The sequence below is a fragment of the Doryrhamphus excisus genome, chromosome 16 (genome assembly GCF_030265055.1).
Source record: "Doryrhamphus excisus isolate RoL2022-K1 chromosome 16, RoL_Dexc_1.0, whole genome shotgun sequence".
NCBI classification, from domain to species: Eukaryota; Metazoa; Chordata; class Actinopteri; order Syngnathiformes; family Syngnathidae; genus Doryrhamphus; species Doryrhamphus excisus.
The window spans coordinates 12,049,673-12,075,453 of NC_080481.1; the positions used below are offsets into that span (position 1 = coordinate 12,049,673).

The window sequence follows — 25,781 nt, forward strand, 5'->3', positions numbered from 1 at the left end:
GGGTTGTATTGTTTTCTCATTTGCTCCAAATGAAAATAGAATATTTCTCCAACTCATTCTGTTGCTAAACTCCCAATCGATGCCATCCAGCCGGTGGACAGTGATGTGTGTGTGCTGATGGGGGAGCTCAGCTTGATTTATGTTTTCGAGGCAATTACTTTAAGTTGACCCTTGAAAAAAAAGAAAAAGTGATGCTTTATTCTTAAGGCAGTTGTGCTGTGGATTTAATTTCCCCCCCATGCTAAATAAAGTGTGAGAATTCATCTTGTTTTATTGCTGATGTCTGCATATGATTGTCACCATTATGCTTTTTCCTGTTTCCTCATATGTATTTGTTTTTGTGTGCGTTTATACGTGAACTTGGGGTGTGTAGGTGTTTCCCTCCCGTGCAGTCAGTGGTGTGTAAGCTTCTATTGTGGAAGCCTCATGGGATTTGTTTGCATTTGTGATTTATTGATCTGAATTTCTTTTAGCAGCACCGATTTCAGAACTCTAGCTCACCTTTATTCTCTCCTTTCACCTCCCCCCCTTTTCTCTGTTCTCTCTCAGTTCCCATTGAGCTCATTGGACACGAGCTGAGGTAAGAAAACACCTTCATCTTCATCTCCCATAAAGTTCTTTTATGTGCAACCCCCCCCCCCCCCCCCCCCCCCCCTTGACACTTATAGACACGCTATTGGTGCTTCTTTAAGTGAAGCTCAATATTAGTATTTTTTTTAGTTCCCATCTCTCCTCAGCTTGGGCTCAGTGCCTCAAACTGGGTATTGATTTCACTCAGCCTTTTTCTATTTCCTGCTATGAACACACGCAGGAGATCCGCTGTAAGGGGACTATGATATTTTTGCAAAAGAATTGAAGATTTGAGAAGTGCTGGGACCGTCCAGGGTCATACAGTCATGTGCTTTGTCTCTTTCCGACCTGCTTTGTCAGTTCTCACCCCAAGCACTAATGTGCTCAGAACTGCAAAACCAATAAACAGTAGGAACACATTATGCAAATGCAGCATTTTGGTGAATTGAAATTAATAGTAAGGATAATCAGAGTAATAAAGGGCAATAGGTGAGTAATGTTAATGAGAATGGAAATGAGCTGTCCGTAGGGGTCATAGAAACCTGAATCAGACAAGGCTCATGAGGAGGACAGAGATAGAGTGGGGGGTGGGGGGGTGTTGGTGCCTGGTGATGATGGTGATGATGACTGTGACGAGAGCAGAGCAGGGGAAATTACAGAAGGTCTTGACTGATCATTATCGCTCATGGTAACAGGATATAGGCCAGGCTTGATGTACGACACACAATATTATATTCTCCCCGGCTTGGTGCCACCTGCATTCAAGCATCATGTGGATACATATCAGCAACCACGTGTGTCTTTGTGCATGTGCATGTGTGTGAAATGTGCGCTCAATTTGCATGCTTTTCTTTGATTTTTGCTGCGGGCGGCCATTATTTTTGCTTAACTACTGTGTGCCATGTTTGAAACGTTATCTTTAACCTCCATCCATCCCATCCAGCTGCCCCACACCTGGATGCAATGGCTCCGGCCATATCAGTGGGAGATACTCACGACACAGAAGGTAGGGCAGATCAAAAAGCTTCTGTCTGTCCTTCTTTGTCTGTTTGTCTGTCCTTGTCATGTCTCGACCCATACCCATTACGCTTCTTGCAAAATGATTGTTTTTGGATGAAAACAAAGAAACAAAAGCTCATTTTGGAAGTGATGTCGTTTTGCCGAGAGTTGTGCTTGCATAAATCGCATCATACACAGTCGATCCATGTCAATAGGAGTACATTTTCATTCCTCAAAGTACTTTAGGCCTTTAGAATTTGTGTTTTTGTATTTTTTTAATGTATCATAAATAGTAATAAAACTCATAGTATTGTTTACACTACGCAGCTTCAAAATTGCATGTGGCATCAATTCAAAACCACGGTTCTCAAACCCTGAGGTCACACTTGAGTAATTATTTGAGCTGCCGAAGGAGCTTATATGCCATAAATCTGAAACCTGAAAAAGGAACACAAAAGCTCCAGCTGGTGTGAAGGGATTTCTTCAGGTTCCATCCAGCAGCTGCCATCCTCCTCGTGTGTGTGGCTCACTCTTGAGAGAGTAAGGCAGCTTACCGGCTTGCGACTCCTTTATTGTGTTGCAAACATTAGCTATCTGTTTACATGTGTAGTCATTCAGCAGGCAATTTTCGGATGCACTTTGTTTATAGATCCTCCTTCAATCTCCCTCGCCGTCTCCCAGGTGAGAAGAATAGGGAGTTTATTGGATTTCACTCTCCGTTGCCTCATGTGCCATGCTCTCCATACAAGTTGTTCATTAAACGATCTACTCAATTGGCTGAGATTGGTTGCAATGTTTGAGTGAGCATGGCGCCCTCCTCAGGCTATGGCTCCTTGCACCGTTTCCCTAACACTGTAATGAGCACTCGTGTATTTATAAGATGTTCTATTTTATGCGTGTTGTTTCCGATGATATCCCTGTTTATTATACACAATTGGGTTCAGTTTTTCCTTTCTTCTCTTGTGTCAGCATTCTGGGCTGCCCCATAGCCAGAAAGCGCCGCCTAGAGGAGGCAGAGGCAGAACAGGAACAGGAACAGGAACAGGAAACAGAGCGTCCAGCATCCAAGAGGAAGTCCCATCCCTTGAAATTAGCTCTCGACGAGGGCTTCAGTGCAGAAAGTGATGCCAGTAGTGAGGCTGACGGAGAGGGTGACAGGGATGGAGAGAACGGAGGCCAGACCATGGAAAATGAGGATCTGGATGCTGTTGCAGAGGAAGAGAGGATGACCATGGAAGACCTGATAGATGAAGGACAAATGAATAGAAAGGTAGAAGCGACACAGAGTCAACATAAGACGGAAGAGGAGAGGGAAGAAGAAAGCAATCAGAAGGACATATCTGCATCCGATGAAGGTTAGCCCTTTCTTTTGTCTTCTTTTATCCATCCATTTTCTATAGCGCTTAACCTCATACATGCAAACTCCACACAGAGATACCCAAGTGGAGATTCAAACCCGGCCTCGCTGCGGCCTAGGTTTTTTTACAGTTTCACTAAATAGATTAATAAATTAAATCACCGCGCAGACCTCACAACTAGGAGGACCAGGGTTCGATTCCACCCTCGGCCATCTCTGTGTGGAGTTTGCATGTTCTCCCTGTTATGCGTGAGTTTTCTCCGGGTACTCCGGTTTCTTCCCACATTCCAAAAACATGCTAGGTTAATATTTTTTTTCTACTGATAAATGGCTTAGACCAGGGTTCAATCCCGCCCTCGGCCATCTCTGTGTGGAGTTTGCATGTTTTCCACGTGCATGCGTGGGTTTTCTCCGGGTACTCCGGTTTCCTCCCACATTCCAAAAACATGCTAGGTTAATTGGCGACTCCAAATTGTCCATAGGTATGAATGTGAGTGTGAATGGTTGTTTGTCTATATGTGCCCTGTGATTGGCTGTACCCCGCCTCTCGCCCCAATACAGCTGGGATTGGCTCCAGCACCCCCCGCGACCCTCGTGAGGAAAAAGCGGTAGAAAATGAATGAATGAATGAAATTAAATCACCATGACATCATTAGAGTTACTTTTTCTCCTTCAGTCTTCCGAAAAGGCTTCCATTCACTATTTAATAATAAACCATAACCTTTATTTCACACACTGTTTTGGCAGACAGAGTACAGTTGTCTTTGTTTCCACAGAAGAAGAGTGTGTCATCATTGAGCCTCCAGTGACGCAGGAATGTCAGTCCTCTTCTGAGAATGCTGAAGAAGTTGCCAGCTCTCTACTCCATCTCGGCGAAGTCCCTGCTACCAGCAACAACAATGATGCTCCATCTGTGGCTGCCCCGCCACCTGTTGCTATGGAGACTGAGAGGGATGTCACGGTGGCTGCTGAACAGGGTGAAAAAGTAGAGGAGCAAAATGGGGATATGGCAGAAACAGAGGAAGGAGTGGTTGGTCCTGACATGGAAGAGGAAACTGAAGGAGTAGAGGAGGATGACAGAGGAGAGCTTGACGATCTCACCAAGGACGTCCACCATGATCCCATACCAGATGAAGAAGAAGAAGAGACAGCAGTGCCAGCACAGCAGAGGTCGATCACTCCAAAAGAGGAGAAGGATGAGGAGGTGAACCCCAATGTGCCAACTGCTGTCCGCACCATCACCAGCATCACAGCAGCTCAGGGAACACACATCAAGACTGAAGACCACAGGGTCAGTCCTCTGGAGGACTACAATTCCAATGAAGATTATAGCATGACTAGGACCAGTCCACTTGAAATAAATGACTCTCATAAACTAAGCGCACTTCAAAACTACAAGGCCAGCCCTCTTTTAAAATACATCTCCCACATGGTCAGTCCTCTTGAGGACTACTCACCAAACAGCAGAGGTGACAACTTCCAAATTCACAAAATCTCGCCGTCTACGTCTCCTGAAATTATTGAGGTACATTCCGACAAGTCAGAGGAGAAAGACTTTGATGACGTCGACGGCGATGATGAGCGTGACGACGAGGACAGCCTCTCCCAACGCTCCACAATCACAGACGAGTCTGAGATGTTCGACATGACACGAGGCAACCTGGGCCTTCTCGAGCAAGCCATTGCCCTCAAAGCAGAGCAAGTGAAGCCGGCCGGGCCCAGGGAGCTGCTGGGTGTGCCCAATATCCAACACCAGAGATACTTCACCATGGAAGACCGCCCCAAGCACCTTGATGTCATCAGAAAGAGCTACTTTAAAGGTAGGACCAAATGCTATACTCTTTCAGTTGAGGTTGTTTGGTTTGATTTGAAGAGGGGACAGACGTAGAGGAAAGTAAGATAGAGTAATAGAGAATAGAAGCAGACACAGGAAGACTGGCTGGCATTGTAGGGAGACAAAGTGGGGTAAAATGCAGCAAGGGATGGTGGAAGCATCCATTTCATCACCTGGCTGTATGTAGTTGTAGTCATGGAACGAGAATAGGTCGGAGCAACTGTTTCATTAGCATCATTAGCATCAAGTGCTTAGAAATGAGAGGTTATGACAACCATAATACTAATAGAGATAATGATAGAGGGTAATAATATTAGTAATAAAGAAATTTATTCATTCATTCATTTTCTACCGCTTTTTCCTCACGAGGGAGGGTGCTGGAGCCTATCCCAGCTGTCTTTGGGCGAGATACACCCTGGACTGGTCGCCAGCCAATCACAGGGCACATATAGACAAACAACCATTCACACTCACATTCATACCTATGGACAATTTGGAGTCGCTAATTAACCTAGCATGTTTTTGGAATGTGGGAGGAAACCGGAGTACCCGGAGAAAACCCACGCATGCACGGGGAGAACATGTAAACTCCACACAGAGATGGCCGAGGGTGGGATTGAACTCTGGTCTCCTAGCTGTGAGGTCTGCGCGCTAACCACGCGACCGCCGTGCAGCTCAAGTGGAAATCACTAATGTGCTATATAAGTATAAGTAAAAAAATATGGACAATTTGGAGTCTCCAATTAACCTAGCATGTTTTTTCGGAATGTGGGAGGAAACCGGAGTACCCGGAGAAAACCCACGCATGCACGGGGAGAACATGCAAACTCCACACAAAGATGGCCAGCCAATCACAGGGCACATATAGACAAACAACCATTCACACTCACATTCATACCTATGGACAATTTGGAGTCGACAATTAACCTAGCATGTTTTAGGAACGTGAAACCCACGCATGCACGGGGAGAACATACAAATTCCACACAGAGATGGCCGAGGGTGGAATTGAACCCTGGTCTCCTAGCTGTGAGGACTGCGCGCTAACCACTCGACCGCCGTGCCGCCCAATAAAGAAATTATGATTTGTATTTTGATAGGAACTATGGTGTAAAAAAAATTATTTCAGTGTCTTTCATGATATATACTTTTTCACACTTTTCCAACTGCTACATACTTGAGTAGACACTATTAGATTATTAAATGCAAAGGTATTTTATATTCAAAACCGGGATTCATGTACACCATTAAAACAGTGTGTCATAAGCCGACTGACCTAGAAGAGCCGCCATGAATCACAACGATCAACCCTGCTCTACTATAAAAAGAAAAGAAAACAAGAAAGGAGTCAGTAGGAGGGAGTACAAGCGAGGCAGCCACATTTGAGCAAGAGAGAAAGTATGATTGTTTGTTTACGTGTTTCTCCATTGGCATGTTGCCTGCTTGTCATGCTCCTCGCACTATCAGCAGTAGTGTGATTACATGCCTGCTCGTGATGCCCTCTCCTTGGCCTCCCCTCCCTCCTGTGGTGACGTTCTTGTTCTTGCTCAACCTTAATTAGGAGATGCATGTCTCATTAACATTCAATTTGAAGGCCAATCGAGCATTGCACCACCTTCTTGCTGCTTTTTTTCTCCTCTCTACGGCGCCAAATGATGGTGCGCTTTTTTTTAGCTCCAACAACATTGTGTAATATTTTGTGGAGAGACTGCTACTCTCTCACCGTGCATATTATTAGGTACGCTTTCTCCTATTAGATGCAGAAAATTCTGTACAAGCCATGAATCATAACACATACATGCACTATAAATATACCTTAACATAATAATGCTCACTTTTAGTTCACACTGTGAGAAAATTATTATTTTATTATCATTAATATGTATATGAATTGGTTTAGAGTTGTGTACAATGATACTGCAGCACACCTAATGCTGTGTCTAATATTTTAATAATGTATTGAGCAATATGGGAGGTGAAAGATATTATAAGCATCTCTCAGTGTGAGTAACTACGTAATACAATGAGTGTATTCGCATAATAAGAACTACAGTAGGTGGAAATGATCAAACCATACAAATAAATCCATAATATTTCAAACACATATCACTATTATGCTATTAAAGACAGTCAAATGTCGCATTTTCTTTTAACACAGCCGTATTAGACAAGAGTAACCGATGCCTTTACACATGGTGCCTTTGCAGTCCAAATACTAAATATGTCTAGATTTCATGCTCAGTCAAGCAGACTGTCTGATGGCATTAACCACTTGCTTTTGTCCTCCTTTCTCTTTCCATCCTCCTTCCTCCTCCCATCTCGCCTTCCCTTTTCCCTGTCACTCCGACCTCCCATCATCTATCTAGAGAGTAGTAGGCCAGAGAAGAGAGAGATCAAGTGTCCCACCCCAGGGTGTGACGGGACAGGTCATGTGACCGGCCTTTACCCCCACCACCGTAGCCTGTCAGGCTGTCCTCACAAGGACAGGATCCCCCCTGAAAGTGAGTTTTCTTCAACATGGAGTGAAATATACAGAACTGGGAACAGTTGTCTTACGTGATTGAAAGACACTTTTCCCAATGTTGACACCGAAGTGTATTTATTTCCAAGTGGGCTGTCCCAGGCAGGTTTACTTCTCCAGCATTGGTTTGACTTGCAGAGAACAATTCAAAATAATTATAAATGATGAATAAATGGGACTTATTGTCCATTTTTGTCCCTAAGGTGGGTCATTTAGCAGTCATGAGTCGGGCCCTTTTTTTTGGCACTCGATTTTGTGATAAAGTTCAGGGCAAATAGACTATTTTTTATGTGAAATATTGTATGAAAATTTTACACTTCTCCAGCATTGGTTTGACTTGCAGAGAACAATTCAAAATAATTATAAATCATGAATAGATGGAACTTATTGTCCCTTTTGTCCCTAAGGTGGGTCATTTAGCAGTCATGAGTCATAGGGCCCTTTCTTTTGGCACTCGATTTTGTGCTAAAGTTCAGGGCAAATAGACTATTTTTTACGTGAAATATTGTATGAAAATTTTACAAACAATTTTATGAAAACCAAATTATTTGAAAATTTAGGTTTGACTGTATGTTGTCTCTGCTCCTCATTAAAAATCACCATCCTATAGTTACTGTATAATATAATATAATACTGTATTTGAAAACTAAATCATAGGTATACCTGCAATACAAAAGCTCAGCATTATTGCGAGATAGTGGTAGATTTCTAACCTTCTCATGTAATAGCTTGTGTTACATTTTTACACTTACTGGAAATCAGTTCAGAAAGTCATTAGAGCATTTTTTTTGCCCCTCTGTTCCCACTACAATTGTGAAATGTGCTTCTTATTACCCTATATTATCAGATTATTATCATCTGGAGAGGTGGGGGAATTAAAATATGGGGAAATGTCCATCCATCCATTATGTATGCTGTCCTAACTTGGGTCGCAAGATATGCTGGACACTCCAGCTGACTTGAGCAAGAGGAAAGAGTACACCCTGGACTGGTCGCCAGCCAATCACAGGGCACATATAGACAAACAACCATTCACACTCACATTCATACCTATGGACAATTTGGAGTGTCTAATTAACCTAGCATGTTTTTGGAATTTGGGATGAGTACGCAGAGAAAACACGCACACATACAAAGAACATGCAAACTCCACACAGAGATGCCCAAATGGAGATTTGAACACAGATCTTGCAAGTCTGCTGACTGTGTGGCCAAAATGCTAACCACTAGTCCACCGTGCAGCCCTAAAAAGGAAGCCTTTTCATGTTTCATTGTGCATGTGTGCTTATATCTCCTCAGTTCTGGCCATGCATGAGAATGTGCTGAAGTGTCCAACTCCTGGCTGCACCGGTCAGGGCCATGTTAACAGCAACCGTAACACACACCGCAGGTATGCATACATAACAACACAATTTGTGTGTGTGTGTGTCTGTTTTGGTTCCACACGGGCCATTTTTTTCTGCTTTTCTGATATTTGCAAGCTCATATATTTATGTATGCAGAACAGCAGTTGTGTCAGTCCACATCAGTGTGCTGCACATTTCCACGGTCAGCAGACTCTCCCTAAATATGCCTCTTTCTTCTTTCTGCTCCTCCCAACTTCTCAAGTCTTTCGGGATGTCCCATTGCGGCGGCGGAGAAGCTGTCCAAGAACCATGACAAGCAGCTCTCTCAACCTGGCAGCGACCTCCTCAAAGGCAGTCCCAATGACAGAGTGCTGAGGTGTGTGGTTTATAGTTTATTTTCAAGTAAATGGTACACTTAATCTTATTGTACAAGACCTTTATGACGATGTTGAACTACATTGATTTACACTGCATCTTACAAAATAAGTTTCTCTCAATGTTAAAATTATGCGTTATTATTTTTTGGAAAGACAACAACAATCATGAGGTTGGTTGTTGTGATTCTTAAAAGCTCCGTAGCTAGCTTGTGGATTGTTGAATGCAAGAAACTCTTGAAGCATCCACTATGGTGGTCTAATCATTAGCGTCAGTCTGTTAACATGCACGTCTCTTTCTCGCCATTAATCTCCCCAGCTGGCCAGGCACCCTCATTATGGCCCAAAGAATGATAATTAGCACAAATGAGACATCTGTATTATGCTAAGTCTGTGCACTTCCTCGTTGGTATTTTAATTAATAATACAGCAACGACGCTAATTATTCAAGCTAAAGGGGGCATTGTTGGGGTCACATTAAAGTCTCGTCTTCCTTTGGTGTGAAGAGAGTATACGTGGAACTGAAGAATCCACGTTCTTATGGATCCCATGTTAAATAAATAAAAGGGATAAATATGTTATGAAACATTTTACACGTAAAAAGCATTTTGTCATCTTTGTTAATTAGCATGTGATGCCAGACCACAGACTGATTATGGAATGGAGATGAAGAGGCAAAGGGGGGCTTGGCCAAAGGGGGGGAAAGAAAAAAAAAAAACATGAGGAAGGTGACCCCCACCCCCACAGTGCGTCCCTCCCACTTCCCCCGACCACCTCCTCCTTTTCTTTCCTCATCTCCCTTTCTCCTTACCCTTCCGCTTCTTTCTGCTCTATCAGTGGATTTACGCCAGCAGGTCTGACAAAAGCGCTGGCTCTTTAGGAAAACGAGAGGGCTTAAAGCTCATAAATTCCATGCTGTACAACATGCAAATGTGCCCTCTGCTGATAAGAGAGCTTTTAATCCTGCAGCACTCCTGCTAAGTACACTGTTGCCCCTATCTTTACTCTTTTACTGTCACTCTATATTTCCATCTCTTGTGCTGTTATTCATTTAATCATTTGTTTATTCTATGTACTGATTGTGTGGCACTTTAACTTCATCTCCTCGTCTGTTCTGACGTTTATGTTCACCCTGACACACGCTCGCTGTCATCCTCGCAGGCCCATGTGCTTCGTGAAACAGCTGGAGGTGCCCCAGTATGGCTACAAGCCTAACGTGGCACCAACAACACCCCGTGCCAATCTGGCCAAGGAGCTGGAGAAGTATTCCAAGGTGTCTTTTGATTATGCAAGCTTTGACGCTCAAGTGTTCGGGAAGCGCATGCTTGCGCCGAAGATGCCTTCCAGCGAAACCTCACCCAAAGCCTTCAAAAGTAAGAGAGGATGTACTTTTCACGGTCATAACATGAACAACACCAACACGGATAACAAATAAGATCCGCCTAAAGTTTTTCAATGTTTAAGAAAAAAAGTTAAGATATTTAAATAAGATACAGTCGGGTTTTGTGACTGCTAAATAACCCACCATGGGGCCAAAGAAAGGTGCAAGTGCAAGCAATTTGATATAGGTGAGAAACATTATTAAATTCCATCTCACCGGAATGTTCAGGAAGTCTGCATCAGCAATAATTTCCATCCATGTTTCAATTAGAATTATTTTTGCATTATTTTCAAATTTTTTGAACTTATTAATGATGAAATTCGAGGTCCCACTGCTTTCCTCTGACTTTCCGACTTATTGCTTGCAGCTAAGCCGTCATTCCCCAGGTCATCATCGCCCACCCTCAGCCTCCATGGTTACGGCAAGCCCTCCTCCATGGCCTATGACTACTCCCATGATGCCGAGGCCGCCCACATGGCTGCTACCGCTATCCTCAACCTGTCTACACGGTGCTGGGAGAAGCCCGAGAACCTTAGCACCAAACTGCAAACGAAGGTATGTTCACGAGCGTTTCCACTCATTTAAGTCAAGAATCCAAAAATAAACCAATATGAGCAACTCATGTCATCATTGTAACAATGACTCCTTTGATCTCCAACTTAACGCTCAGAAATGATGAATGCATTGTAGCACAAGGCATAGCAAGGGGCACAACAGTCTCCTCTTCATATTTCTGCCCTCCCACCATTTGTGTATCACGGAATCAGGCACTGACTCACAGCAACAGGCTGCGGTTGAGATGCACTTGCATCACCTATCCCGCTCTCTTTCATCCTTACATCCCACACACTTTTCATGTTGTTATTGAATTTGGTGCACAGCCAGTTCCATGGATTACTTCTCCACCACCAGGAAGCCTTTTTTTTTTATTAAATAATCTGTAGGACAGATCTGCCACACTTTTTTTCCCTTAATTTTTCCCTTTTTATTCTCTCTTCTGTTTACCATCTCCACTCTGCCAATACTCTGTAATGTTCTTTTCCTCTCTGAGGGACCAGGAGGCGTAATTGGAACACCACTTTGGCCCATATTGTGATTCTTAAAAGCCATTTTTCCTTCACAGGAGGGGGAGAATGACTGCTTTATCATTTTTCAATTTCCTGACATGGTTTTAGGAGGATGTATTGTAAGAAAATGAATGTCCAGAGAGACACAGCAGATCAGGGTGTTTTTCCTCATTGTCATGTGACCTCGCCGTGTAGTACAATGGGGCACATTAAGTGGGATCAAGAGGCTGATCCAGCTCAAATCCAATATTGAAACACTGGAACAATGAGATCATCAACCACGGACATTTTTGGGGAACTGTTCCCATTTCTCTCCTCTTATATACTTTAAAAAATTTACTTCACATTTTCACCACCAAGAACCACGAAAGAACACAGCTCAAGAACAGTGAGACCCAAAGTTGGAGTCACTTGTTCAAACAAAGTGAAAGTATTACTTCACAAAGTATATCTTGTAATGCAGGGGTGCACAAATGTTGAAAAGTTAATTTTGCATATTGAAAAGTTAATTTCTTCTTTACTGTTCAAAGACTAAAAACTGTTGGATGACAATAGGACCATAATAATGATATATTTACTCTAAAATTATGCATTTCTCCGCAGGAAATGGATATAGAGGTAGATGAGAATGGTACTCTGGACCTGAGTATGAAGAAGCCCATCAAACGTGAAGGCAGCCTGTCTGGCACCAGCCCAGGGGTTCGGTCCCCAGACCCGTCTTCTTCCTCCTCTTCCTCTCTGCATCACAGTGGAAGCAGCGGGATGACATCACCAAACTTACAGAACTACAAGCAGGAGGAGTGGGAGGGGCCTCTGGATTTCACCAAACACAACCGCCAAAGGGAGGAGGAAATGGATGAGGTCAGTATGCTGCCGTCGTGCAAAAAAATACAAACAAAAAAAACAAGCAGTATTTCCTGTGTTGTGATCACAGAGGAGCTGTTGCAAAATAATGAATTCCCTGAAGACGGTTGAACAAAAAAATTCGGGTTGTTTATTTCCCGTAGCACTTTACACTTTCTATTATTCATTTATGTCACAGAAATGAGGAAGTTACGGCACAGTTAAAACATGGCACTGAGAAACAGAGGTGGTGTGTCAGGTGCATTGCACCATCCTGCCGTATGCTAATCCCTACTCCTTTGAACTTTTTCAAAAGAAATATAAAGAGCCTGGAATGTTATTTTTTTATGACAATACTCTGCAATGAGGGAAAAAAAACTTCTGTTGGAAAAAAGGAATCCAAGTTCAATCTCTGGACTCCCAACGATTTGTTAACTTTAACAGAAGGGATTTTTGCATGCAACTTTAAGATGACTTTAGACCAGGGATATTCAAAGAGGGCCACAGTTTCACAAACATAAGAGCCTAACAGTTGCGCTGTCTCATTATGCTAACTTGGCATTTGTAACCTTTTTTTATGACTTACAAATATAGCAAAATAAGTTGCATCACTCCAGTATTTTAAGTAAAATGTTTAGTAAAGGGTTTCTCAACTGATCTTGACTCACATTTTCCCATGGCTATTAAGTGGATACCCACTTTTACAAAGTTAAAAGCAAGGTTGTTTATTTTTTTTACTAAAGAAATACCCTTCACAACACATGGATGTCATATTTTTAAACCAAAATACTCTTAATTGCAATTACAAAAAATAAATAAATACTATGAAATGCAGAGGCTCAAATGATCTCACAAAATTAAAACTAAAATGACTCGGGGGCACAAGGCCTGAGGCCATAATAAATGAATTAATTCATCACACAGCAAATGAAAATGAACTTGATAAATTTGCCGGCTTCAACAAATTAGTTTGTTTTCCTCGTCTCCTGCTTCCAAACATGAGACAGCGAGAGAGTTCAGTCTGTGCATTGGTTTCAGCATCTTGGCGTATTTGTTCTATCGAACAACGGCATGATTGGAGTGAGCCCTTTTGTCAGTCACACACTCTTTTTGTCTCGGTGGATGGATGGCAGCGTTGCTAGCATATGCACAGTGCAGAAGAGTGTATTGAAGTAGAAATTAAGCAGAGATACATTTTATTTTTGAAATTTGTTCATTGTAGTTATAAATATTTTATTCTAATTTTGTGCCTTTTTTTCTCGAGAGGTGATTGAAATGAAAGTTGTTTTCTACTCAATCGACAACTACTTCATTGTGACAATACACCTCGCTGCTGCCCCCTGCAGAACGGTGGAAGTACTGCATGAATGAGCACCTCTAGTTTGACTGAATGGTTTCATTATTTGGGTGATGTTTGGCTGGGCAAATATGGCCCACAGGTTTATAATTTTCCCAAATCCTCCTCCCAAATCTTCGTTGTGGTTGAAAGTGACTGCGAGCAATACAAAACAATATCTAACAGAGTATGAAAGCTGAATGAAACACAGAATACTATTACTATTACAGCTTGCTTCTGCCAAAAGTTGCCATGTTGTCATTTTAGTTGTTGACACAACCCTTAGCTAGGATGCAAGAATATAATCTGGAGGGGAACTATTTTAAAATATGCACTTTGTCCGCATTTTCCAGATGGATCACGCCGGACAGTCATACGTGTCATCTGACCCAGAGGACAGCGACATGATGCAGGACTGTATGGAGGACAGGAAGTACCCTGGAGAAGTCACCACCCCAAGCTTCAAGGTCAAATTCCAGCCCAAGGACACCAAGAAGGAGCTGCTATCGTAAGTAGCAAGCCAAACTGGGGCATCACCACAATTGTCAATAAGTTTACATTTAAGGAGAAACACTATCATACGCACAATGGCAACACTTTGCCACGTTATGCTGTTTTCTATTCTGTTGGCAACACTTTTTTAAGTCTCTTCTTTGCCTGTTAATTCTGTGCAGATGCCCAACACCTGGCTGTGATGGCAGTGGCCACATCACCGGGAACTACGCATCCCATCGCAGGTATACATTAGTGCAGTGTGTACACTTTACTCGTGCCCCAAGAAACTATATATGTTCATTTAAATTTGCCATAATAAGGTATTTCAAATTTCTACTACAGAATTTCTACTATTTCAACTGCAGTGGTAAAAATCTTGAAAAAAATCTTAGAATTCTAAATGGCAGATGGTGGCCAGGAAGTGCAAAAAACAAACACTTTTAGATAACGAACACAACTCAAAACATTCATCCATCCATTATCTATACCGCTTATCCTCATTAGGATGGTGGGGGCGGGGTGCTGGAGCCTATCCCAGCTGACTTTAGGCGACAGGTCGCCATCCAATCACAGGGCACATATAGACAAACAACCATTCACACTCACATTCATACCTATGGACAATTTGGAGTCGCCAATTAACCTAGCATGTTTTTGGAATGTGGGAGGAAACCGGAGTACCTGGAGAACATGCAAACTCCACACAGAAATTGTGTTTTGCACTTCCTGACCATCACAGTGGCTCCTTGTTGCTAGGCAGAATGTGTGCATACCAATTTATCCCAGAAGACCCAAAAAACAAACAAAAAACAACAAACCATGGACCAGTGCACCATAAAGAAAATGGGTGGTTACATTATACAAATTAGTTTTACGACTGAATCACTTCTCCGTATTAAATACATAAAGCGGAATTCACACTTATATGCATTTTGCCTCTACGTTGTCATGATAATGCATGTCATTTATTGAATACTTTTGCGTTCTGTTTACACATAACTAACACACTTGGCATGCAATTTGTGACTGAAAATGGTGCGCATTGGCATGAAAAGACCCAAATTATTTACACTAAGTATTATTTATGTCTAATGCTTAACAATAGTACATGCAATGTGCATTATTCCCGCCTGGGTGTGAATTGTCACCGCCACTTCCCGCTCTGCGAAGTAGTTGTGGCTTTATTCGGTCCTGATGCAGCGTTACCGCCAGGATGCAAAGACATTGATATGCATCAGTGATTTACTTCTTGCAGACTGTCCTCTTTTTTCCTAAATGACCTTGGTATGCCTTGCGATCTTGATTCCCCTTCACTCATGTCTTTTTCCTCTCACTTCCTTCTGTCTTCATCCTCTTCTTCTGCCTGTCCTTCACTGGCTCTCCTCCCCCTTCAGTCTATCTGGGTGTCCTCTTGCTGATAAGAGTCTCCGGTCCCTCATGGCGGCCCACACCCCTGAACTCAAGTATGTCTGCGCTACACTTTCTCACAGCATTGTTACTGGTACACCCAACGCCACACGGCTTTTGATTCTGCTTGTCTTTTGTTGCTTGCTGCTGCTTCTGCTCAATTTGGGGGTTCTCCTGTATCTGGGCTTGGACTATGCTTACTTTGATTATTAAATAAAGCCTCATTAAATAAAGCAAACTCTAAAAACGTGTGGATGACATTGTACATGATGCATTTGAAGCAGTTCCTCTTGTTTTCTTGTCTAACGTTGTTGTATTTTTTTTCTGAAGATGTCCCACCCCAGGATGTGACGGCTCGGGTCATATCACAGGAAACTACGCTTCCCATAGAAGGTAACACACAAACAAAAAAAAGGCTCACGCAAACATGTGCACAGACATGATCACGCACACACGCAGTCAGTCAGAGAGGCTCAGTGAGAGTTCATAGTGGAATTAGACAGAGACGACACACACACACACACATTGCCACAATTCCATGATTTCGTCCATTTTTTGGCGTTTGAGTGAAATTGGTTTGTGATTTGGTTGAAGAACCTCTGTGAAATTGTTCTCTCTCTGGTGACCACGCCTTTCTCAACCTTATGTTATCAACTCCATACTTTCTGTTTTCAGTCTCTCTGGGTGCCCACGTGCCAAGAAAAGTGGAATTAAAACTCCTACCAAGGACAACCAGGAGGACTCGGAGCTTTTAAAGTTCGTACCGCTCAGAAAGCCTTAATGTCTGCTTTTAGCAAGACTGACGGTAAACGTAAAAAATGCAATAAAGAGAGAGCGAGGAAAAGTCACTGTGAATCATATCCAGAGGTAGCGGACCTGTCCACGTGACTGTTATCAGTCAGGCCCCCCGACTCATGGGGGAAAAGACACTGAGCTGCACATACTGACTGTGAAAGTCAAATAATGTAGCCTAGATTCAGTATGAAATACATGAGCTTCATGTTGCATTTGCACACAAAACCGTAAAGTCAACATGATGATGAGTAGCTCATCTGTCCAGTAGTCTTATTGTTTGCATGCTATAATGTAAATGACTCATCTAAGTAATGCATTTTCGCCCTAGGAGAGTGTGTAACCTCAAACGACGGCTTCCTTTTGTCTAACCTTCGTGCCCTCTTTTCTTCTTCTCTCTTCCTCCACTTCTCTCTTCTTCTTTCTTGTTCCTCCTGTTAAATCCATACAGATGTCCCGTGCCGGGCTGTGACAGCCTGGGCCACATTAGCGGCAAGTACGCCACGCACCGTAGCGCCTACGGGTGCCCGTTGGCAGCCCGAAGGCAGAAAGAGGGTCTCCTTAATGGAACACCCTTCAATTGGAAAGCCTTCAAGACAGAGGGACCCACATGTCCGACTCCAGGCTGTGACGGTTCCGGACACGCTAACGGCAGCTTCCTCACACATCGAAGGTAATATGAAAACATATTTTTTATACATATATAAAGAGCATATAATCACTTCACACACGTGTGGAGCACCACAGTACTTAACATATGATGTATGTGCAGCCTCTCAGGATGCCCCAGAGCTTTGTATGCCAAGAAAAAGGCCAAGTTTCCCACAGAGGATTATCTCAGCGCCAAGTTCAGAGCCAGTGATGGTAAGACATCTTGAAAAACACTGTGAATGTACACAAACAATACACTTTCTTTATAGAGCGATTCTCATGTCAAGTGGAAATCATTCATTCATTCATTCATTTTCTACCGCTTATTCTCACGATGGTCACAGGGGTGCTGGAGCCTATCCCAGCTGTCTTTGGGCGAGAGGCGGGGTACACCCTGGACTGGTGGCCAGCCAATCACAGGGCACATTTAGACAAACAACCATTCACACTCACATTCATACCTATGGAGTCGCCAATTAACCTAGCATGTTTTTGGAATGTGGGAGGAAACCGGAGTACCCGGAGAAAACCCACGCAAGCACGGGGAGAACATGCAAACTCCACACAGAGATGGTCGAGGGTGGAATTGAACCCTGGTCTCCTAGCTGTGAGGTCTGCGCGCTAACCACTAGACCGCCGTGCAGCTCAAGTGGAAATCAGTAACGTGCTATATAAGTATAAGTTACAAAAAAAATATATATATATATATATATATATAGTGCTGTTAAGAGATGCTTAAGAGATGCTACATGCTTGATGTGGCGGCTAAACTCGAGCTGCTTCAGTGGTAAACAAACTCCTTACAATGAAGGCGTATCATTCTGCCTTTACCAACTGCATTTTTCAGTCATTGGACTGACAACTCTCACGTGCGCCTCCATTTTCACGTCTCCTCTCCGATCCTCACCTTGCCCTCCCAACTACAACGGGAGCGTATGCTAAACAAGCCCAAATGAGTCACTATATTGACAGTTACTATGGTACTCATTATGTCATTGTATGATCGTATCACCTTGTACTTTGGTATGTGACAAAAAATAAATAAAAATACAAAAATAATAATAATACAATTTAAAAAATACAATAAAAATACAAAAATAATAATAATAAAATTAAAAAAAACTTAAACTATATTATGGAAAGCAGGAAGTGAACAAATGTAACAGTTACTGATTGTAAAAGTACCAGATGGAGGGGTAGGATTTAATAAGCTTTGCTTCTTCCTACTCCTTTTGGACATGTGGAACTGTGAACTGATTATGTGATGCATTCAATTGTAATCTGATGCATGTTCAAATGAAATAAAACCATTACCAAATACAATGACAATCAATCAATTTCCACTTCACCATATACATACAGAAACTGTAAAGTTAGAGATTAAAAATGAGATCACGCAGTAAACATGACTGTAATGAATCGTTTCACTCAAAACAAAAAAACAACACCACCACTAGCTATCATATGTTACCATGTGTACGTACTACTCGGAAAAGCTACCAACAGTTAGCTATATAGTAATATAGCTATATAGTAAGATGGTACGCCAATTATACCAAATACCAAACCAGGACAGACCTTTAATATTCGTCCATGGAAGTCTTAGAATTGCTAAAGTGGTGATGACATTGGTGGACCAGCCAGGCCACCATTATTACTTAATGTTTCTTTAAGTGTTGTTTTAACCAAAAAAAAAATGTAACCAACTATGGAAGGCGGATGCATGATGGATGTCGTTTTCATGTTCAGTTCTTGACAGCGATGAGGACATCAAGCAGCTCAACAAAGAGATTAATGACCTCAATGAGTCCAACAACGAAATGGAAGCCGACATGGTCAACCTGCAGACTCAGGTGTGTGCGTGCGTCTATTTTTTATGAGTTTCTAGGTTAGTTTTCTAGGTATTTATCAAAAAAGTGTGTGTATGGATGCTTTTATTTGTACCTACACAGTTCATAATAATATTTCCCTTCATATCAATACAATAAAACACTCCAATCCAACAGCAATGAGTAATATATGACCAAGTAAAGAATTCCAACTGATATGATGCTGTTTGTTTTACAGATCACCTCAATGGAGAAGAACCTGAAGAGCATCGAACATGAGAACAAGATGATCGAGGAGCAGAACGAGGCTCTGTTCATGGAGCTGTCTGGTCTCAGTCGGGCCCTGATCCGCAGCTTGGCCAACATACGCCTGCCGCACTTGGTGAGTTCTCGTCCACATTTTCCCGGGCATGGATTTTCTTGGTTCGAGAAGTTAGCTGTTACGTCATCTCGCTAGTTTTCCCTCTCTGGGTCTCAGTCGAGATTGGTTGTTGTTTGCATCACAGCAGGAGCCCATCACGGAGCAGAACTTCGACAGCTACGTGAGCACCTTGACTGACATGTACACCAACAAAGACCGCTTCCAGAGCCCTGAGAACAAGGCTCTACTGGAGAGTATCAACAAAGCTGTGAAGGGCATCAAAGTCTGAAACACAAAAGAAGAGTGAAAGCTGTCCTAAAAAAAAAAAAAGCATGACAAGAGTCGCAGGGATGTTGAAATACATATAATACATGTAATTCAAAAACAACAAAAAAAAGGGAATTCAGGTTATTTTAATACACACAACCCAGGGAGCAATCTGTCAGAAGAAAAAAGTGACGCGGACCAAAACCCCCCATCATGCTGCTTCTTGGGATCAGTGAGGATGTATGAAGAAGAAAGAAGTGGATATAAAGACGACTAAGGCGCTTGGTATGCTGTATGTTTACTCATGTCTCCTGTGTGTCCTGGGACGTGTTTGAGGACAATGTCACTGTTGCCCGGATGATTTTTTTTTTTTCCTTTTTCACCTTATTGGAGGATGACACACTTGGACAAAAAAAAAGAGGAAGACGCTGAGCGTTAGTTCTGTAGCATTCACTGTGGCTAGTGCGTGTGTGTGTTCACCAGCTCTTAACAACCCTGCGACCACACACACACACACGTACACACACACACACACACACACCCCAGCAATATGAAGCATGCACTAAACGGAATGTGTTTGCTTTGCAAAAGTCAACGGCGCAATGTTTTTGTGTAAAATGGCGAGCTCATCCAGGACCAGCAGAGGGTTGTTGTGTTCATCCCGATTCCATGTTTTTGAAAACGCAAGCGGATAAACCTTTTTTTTTTTAATTTGTTTATTGACAGACATGCACCTCGTCATAGCGTGCACACTTGAGTTAGTCATATCAATAGTATTTATATCCACATAGGAATTGCACTTGCTTTCAAAGAATAGTTTTGTGGTACAATAATTGTTATATATGAATTATTTAAATTTGTGAACATTTCAATTGTAACTTATTGACATTTATGTTATTGAGGTTTATTTATTTGAAACAATTTATTTATTGACTTTGTAACACACACACACAAAAATGCATCTTTACTGATTTAATATGGAAACAATTCATATGTTGAGATTCTATATTGTATTTTCCTTTTTGAGTACTTTTTAAAACAAATGTTTTATAAAAAAAAAAATTGGGGGATATTTTTTGCAAATGCGCTTGTTTTTTTTTTTGTTTTTTTTGTGACTGGTACGGTTAAAAACTCACTACTGAAAAAAAAGTAAGAAAATGTGTATTTATTATTTATTTAATATGAAAGAAATTGACTGATGGCTGTATATTTATTTTGTTATTTATGTGCGTGATGTGACGATGATGAGTCTGAGTAGTCTTAAAAGATCCACTGCTAATATTTAAATAAAGAAGATCAGCACAGATATTGTTTTGATTACTTAGGCCAATATGCATAGTTCTACCAGCAGCTGATTGGAAAGACTGAAAGCAATCACTGTTGTGTTGCTACATTTGTTCTTTGTATTGTTTAATCCAGCTCATGTTTGCTCTGTGGCAGAAAAAAAAACCAAGGAAATTCAACAAAAAAGTGACCTCCCCCAAGCATAGTGTAGCAAACCTCTGTAATGTATTTCATTTGTATGTATATTTTTATTTCCAGTCCAATGATACATTTATGGGGCTTAACTATTCAGTTGGCTTTCAAACAAACACACACACACACACATATACATGCATGCATACACAAACTGTAGGATGGCTTCGTTTGACAAAAACACACACCCTTGTAGCCTTACTGTAGAAATTTAATTTTTTGATGCACAAAGTGCCACTAAAAACAAAGGAAAAAAAAAACTCTCTTTATTTCCTGATTCTTGGCATTTCTGCAATGTTCCAATGTCTGGTCCCGGGAAGACCACAGCATCAAGAGAGTGGTGATTGTTTCAGATGCCTTTATTTCTCTGCCAAGATGGCCATAAGTACACTATATATTCATTCTGTATAAATAGATTTTAAAGATACTATATATAAGAATATAAACATACATATATTTTTCCAGTGTAATTGTGGACTTGCTCTTCTAACTCCTTATCAAAAGCATCGCTAGTCTTAGAAGGGATGCGAGGGCTGTTACCAATCGGAGGCAGTTACACTAAGACCTGCTCAACTGTGGCTTTAAAACAGAAGGCAAGTAGGCAAATGTTAAATGCTACATTCACTGTTTTATTTCATTTGTTTTGTCCTTAATGCAGAAATCCCAATACATCAATCTGAGATGCTTGGCTCTTTATTTGTAAGTGTCATGTGAGTAGAGTTAAAAAAGACTAAAAAAATCTGAAAAAAAATGATGGCTCTGAATAATGTTCTGCACATCGTGTTTGGCTACATTGTGCAGTTATATTGTATTGTTACTGCTCAACACCAGCTGGTCCTCTTCACTCAATTAGGAGACTTTAAGTGTTAAAACCTGCCTTTTGAGTGGCTACTGTGGTGTCGAGTTTGATCCCCGTGTGTAATTCTAATGTCCAAGGCATGTTGTCTGTGTGCTTCTTATGAAACTTCTTATGTGCACTTTCTTTAAAAAACATTGAAAATGCCAGCATAAGGAGAGTCCTCCTTGATTTTGTGGCCTGTTCTGTCAAACAAAAGCCCCCCCTTCTAAAAAAAAAAACAAAAACAATAATAGAAATACAGATTGGCAGCTAACAGGTCAGCGGTCGGCTGAATTGTGTGTGGGAGTTGGACATTGATTTGCCAGTCTACACAATCTCTCTTGGAAGTGTTGCATAAATATATGTCCATCACTCCAAAGAATGTCAAAAAGCGTTTTTTGAGTACTCCTTCCATGCCCCCCCTCCCCCCCTCCCCTTCTCCACGTCTTGTGTAACCTTTCCTCAGGAAAGCATTTGGTTAACAAAGTAGCATATTCTCTCTCTCTTTCTTTCTCTTTTGAAATGCACGACAACACCATCCAAGACTGTGAATATTCTAACTTATTTGATATGGCATGACCCCTTTTAAACTGCTTGATGAAAATGTCTAGCGAGATATGTAAATGATTATCACAGAGGCCGTAAAAGCGGAGCATTTTCCAAAAAAAATATGTCAGATGAGTTAGGAACGGTAGCCTAAGGGTGATGCTTCTGTGCCCACACTGTGTTTTCTTATTTACATAAAATGGCCAAGTGATGGGAGTCAGGAGCTGCATTATTCTTATTGTTGTAAATGTGGGAAAAGTCATTAAAAAAAAACATTAAATTAAAACGCAGTCGGGACCCAGCATTTCCCATATGGAATTTATTTGACATTATTTGTGTCACTTTCAGGGAAAACCAGCCCGCACCAAAATCCAGAAGAAATAAAAGGGCACACGTTTGAATCCCGGTTTGATGTGTGTCAATTTCCATCAAGCTGACTAAAACCAAAAGACACCAAACCCCCCCGCATCCCAACTCCAACGCTGTAGTTTCAAGCTGTGTGGTCTTATATCATGTGTGCCTTTCTCATGCCACTCATTCAAAAAAAAAAAAAAAAAAAAAAAAAAAAAACAGATGCTATGTTTACACTGCTTCAAAAACAGTTTGGACTGGAGAGGAAGTACTACTATAACATGAGTTTGGGGAAATAAATAAGACTCTTTTTCTTAAAGAGATACAAACAGGCAACAAAGAAACTGTGATTTCATTCAGTTGATTCAGGTACCAAACTGCATGGACATTCTCTGTGAAGGGAAAGAAAAAAAAAATAAAGAAAAAAAATACCCCCCCTCCCCGCCCCCCTAGATACTGCATCAATGTGCAGGGCATTATTTTGAAAGTCTCTGTACATATTTCTATTAAGAGCAAACAGTGTTCTAGTTGTTGTATTGAAAACTATTTGAAAATGGTTTTAAAAACAAAAGAAAATGCATCCACAGCCAAGGTTTGTCCTGCTAGCGCATTTTTACAGAGATGAGCTATTTTTACTGCTGATTTTCTAGGCATTGATATTGATATCCTTTTAAAATAAGTGCAAAACTTCCAAACTTACAATCACTTCCACAATGATAGATTGTATGGTATTTTTTGTTACTTTTGTAGATGTGGTTGTTACTTTGCTACTGCACCATTTTTGTAAAGCGGGACAGGCCTTGGCTGTGTGTCCTCGGGTCTTTTTTTTTTTTTTCTTTATTGTCTCAACAATATGATTGCCTTTTATTTTTTATTTTTTGGAAAGTAAGACGCTGTAGTTTGGCCGAATTTGTGACTGTGTGTTTGTGTACTCGTGTACATGTTCCCCTGTTCCTGTGTCAGTGTTCTAACCCAGAGAAGTGATGTCAGTTATTGTGGGCGTATGAATCCTTTCAATGTTCTCTATGAAACACGCAAATAAAGTATCATAGACAAGGACTACTCCGTCCTATCAGTGGTTTTTGAGTGCTTGTGTTGGTATTTGAAGAAAGCATATGTTTTTTGGTCATTTTGGACTTTTGTCATTCGTTTTTTAGTTGCTACTTTCTCCAAATTAGATGAAACATTAGACGACTTCTCGAGAAAATGTCTGACTTTTCATGCTGTAATGTAGTAAACAACATACGCAAAGGGAGGGGTAATGTCCTGTGCTGGACAGAGACAATGTTCGTCAGACTCACATGCCCAAACACAAACGTTTTCATGCGCAAGGACATATTATAGGTTAATCATACATGGAAGTGGACTTGTTTTGGAGACGAGGCCTAAAGCCTCCACCAGATAATGACAGCAAGTCAGTGTGACAATGTATATCTTAGCAGAAATATCAAAAAAATCGAATGCAATTATGGATACAAAACGTTTGATAAGTGCAATAACAAACCATTGTTTGTATGTTTCATACGCACCATGACAACAGTTTGAAAACAATAAGCAACCATTACTGTAGATGTTAAAAATAGTCATCCCCTTTACGCTGTTTGACGCCCCTGCACCACATGAAGCTCACAGGGATCTCCTTGTCATGCGTTGGAAACGTTGGAAGCCATCTGGCTTTTCCATCCATCCATCCATCCATCCATTTTCCTCCGCTTATCCGGGTCCGGGTCGCAGGGGCAGCAGAAGCCCAGTCTTCCCAGTCCCCGGCCACCTCCTCCAGCTCCACCGGGCGGACGCCTTTTCCCGACTGGGCATGCCCGGAACACCTCACCAGGGAGGCGTCCGGGTATCTGGCTTTTCTCAAAACTTTATTCCACCTTTCAATGTCCCATGTTTGATGCTCTTTGGCAAAGTCTCAACCGGCAGTTTTGTGGCATTGTGGTTTTTGAAACCCTTTTCCTGCAGATGAGGTCTGGTGGTTATTGCATTGAAATTGGCACTGGTAAGGGCTTTAATTGGGCTTGATAGACAGCCAATCGGATCCTCCGGCTCACCTTGTGTACATGAACTGCCTTCTTCCATGACAACATGGTGTTCACAGACCATCAAGCAGTAAGACAAAGGACACTGTCCTCAACAAAATGGGGGACTTCCATGCAGCTTTTATGTTGAACACTACTGACCTCTGCTGGAAAATAAACTAAAAAAAAAAACCCAAACAGTGACAATTTATCATAACAAAGGACATCCCAGCAAGCCCAGAGGTCAGCCACAGACAATCAGTCAAATTCTACATACTCAAAGTTCATTATTTATATATAAAAAATATTATGTTATTCATAGAAAAAGACACACAACAGATACACATTTCCACTCATGGGTGACAACATCGATCCAATTAATGTTATAACCTTGTCTTATGATCCCTTTGGTGCTGTTTTTGGAATCATTCATTAGTATGTGGCTGTTTGACTTCCTGTCTCTGTCGGGTTCTCTATCCAGGGGCGCCGTTTTATTGTTTTTGTTCCCATGCATTCATTGCATCAGCTCACTCTGTTGAGCTTAATGGTTTCATTTGATTTAACATGCATCAAGTTATAATGGAATATATCCAAAAGCTTATTAAATCCCCCATCTGTTTCTATTGCAATACATTAGTTTTTTTTTTACATTTATCCACTTCCTGTATTCCAGATGTGATTTTTTTAATACACAAAGAAGTGATAAGGTGGTGTTACCATATGTAATACTTACTATACTTAATAATGATCATAAATATTAGAATGAAATAGTCAACTGCTGGTATTGTTTGTTGAATTCGCTAATCGCAGTGCATTGTTTAAGTTTCTCACTCGATCCGTTACATAGTTTGATTCCACTTGTGGCTTTTTAACGTTGTTCTCATATAAAAGTGTTTTAAGTTAGTTGTTGTTAGCTGCTGTACACCCCCGTGTCATGTCCTAGTACTCCTTGTTATAGCCTTGCCTGTTTTCAACCCCTTCTGCTGCCTGCGGTTTTTGGATATTGTTGTCTTATTGGATTGACTTCCTGTGTACCGACCCCTGCTAATGTATGGAAACTTACCTTATGAGGTGCCTGCCAACTCTGAGTCCTCCTCCACATGTCGAGTTTTGACAAAT

At 41.5% G+C, this 25,781-nt stretch overlaps 1 protein-coding gene across 9 annotated transcripts in view; it reads left to right on the forward strand.

The window, feature by feature from the left end:
- LOC131104023 (myelin transcription factor 1-like) overlaps positions 1-24,028 on the forward strand; it is a 91,320-nt gene extending 67,292 nt beyond the window's left edge. For 4 of the 9 annotated variants that reach the window (XM_058050700.1, XM_058050702.1, XM_058050708.1 and 1 more), the window contains 20 exons: positions 550-580; positions 1,514-1,576; positions 2,539-2,924; positions 3,703-4,746; positions 7,127-7,261; positions 8,581-8,671; positions 8,890-9,003; positions 10,163-10,374; positions 10,750-10,937; positions 12,053-12,310; positions 13,982-14,136; positions 14,303-14,365; positions 15,518-15,586; positions 15,861-15,923; positions 16,206-16,286; positions 16,774-16,995; positions 17,095-17,186; positions 18,723-18,826; positions 19,041-19,184; positions 19,309-24,027. In XM_058050700.1, the coding sequence (XP_057906683.1) occupies positions 550-580; positions 1,514-1,576; positions 2,539-2,924; positions 3,703-4,746; positions 7,127-7,261; positions 8,581-8,671; positions 8,890-9,003; positions 10,163-10,374; positions 10,750-10,937; positions 12,053-12,310; positions 13,982-14,136; positions 14,303-14,365; positions 15,518-15,586; positions 15,861-15,923; positions 16,206-16,286; positions 16,774-16,995; positions 17,095-17,186; positions 18,723-18,826; positions 19,041-19,184; positions 19,309-19,452 (3,659 nt within the window). In that variant the 3' untranslated portion in view covers positions 19,453-24,027. Of the gene's footprint in view, positions 1-549; positions 581-1,513; positions 1,577-2,538; positions 2,925-3,702; positions 4,747-7,126; positions 7,262-8,580; positions 8,672-8,889; positions 9,004-10,162; positions 10,375-10,749; positions 10,938-12,052; positions 12,311-13,981; positions 14,137-14,302; positions 14,366-15,517; positions 15,587-15,860; positions 15,924-16,205; positions 16,287-16,773; positions 16,996-17,094; positions 17,187-18,722; positions 18,827-19,040; positions 19,185-19,308 lie in introns of all 9 variants that reach the window. The other 5 variants (XM_058050701.1, XM_058050705.1, XM_058050704.1 and 2 more) reach the window with 5 other exon arrangements.
- The last annotated feature ends 1,753 nt before the right edge of the window (positions 24,029-25,781 follow it).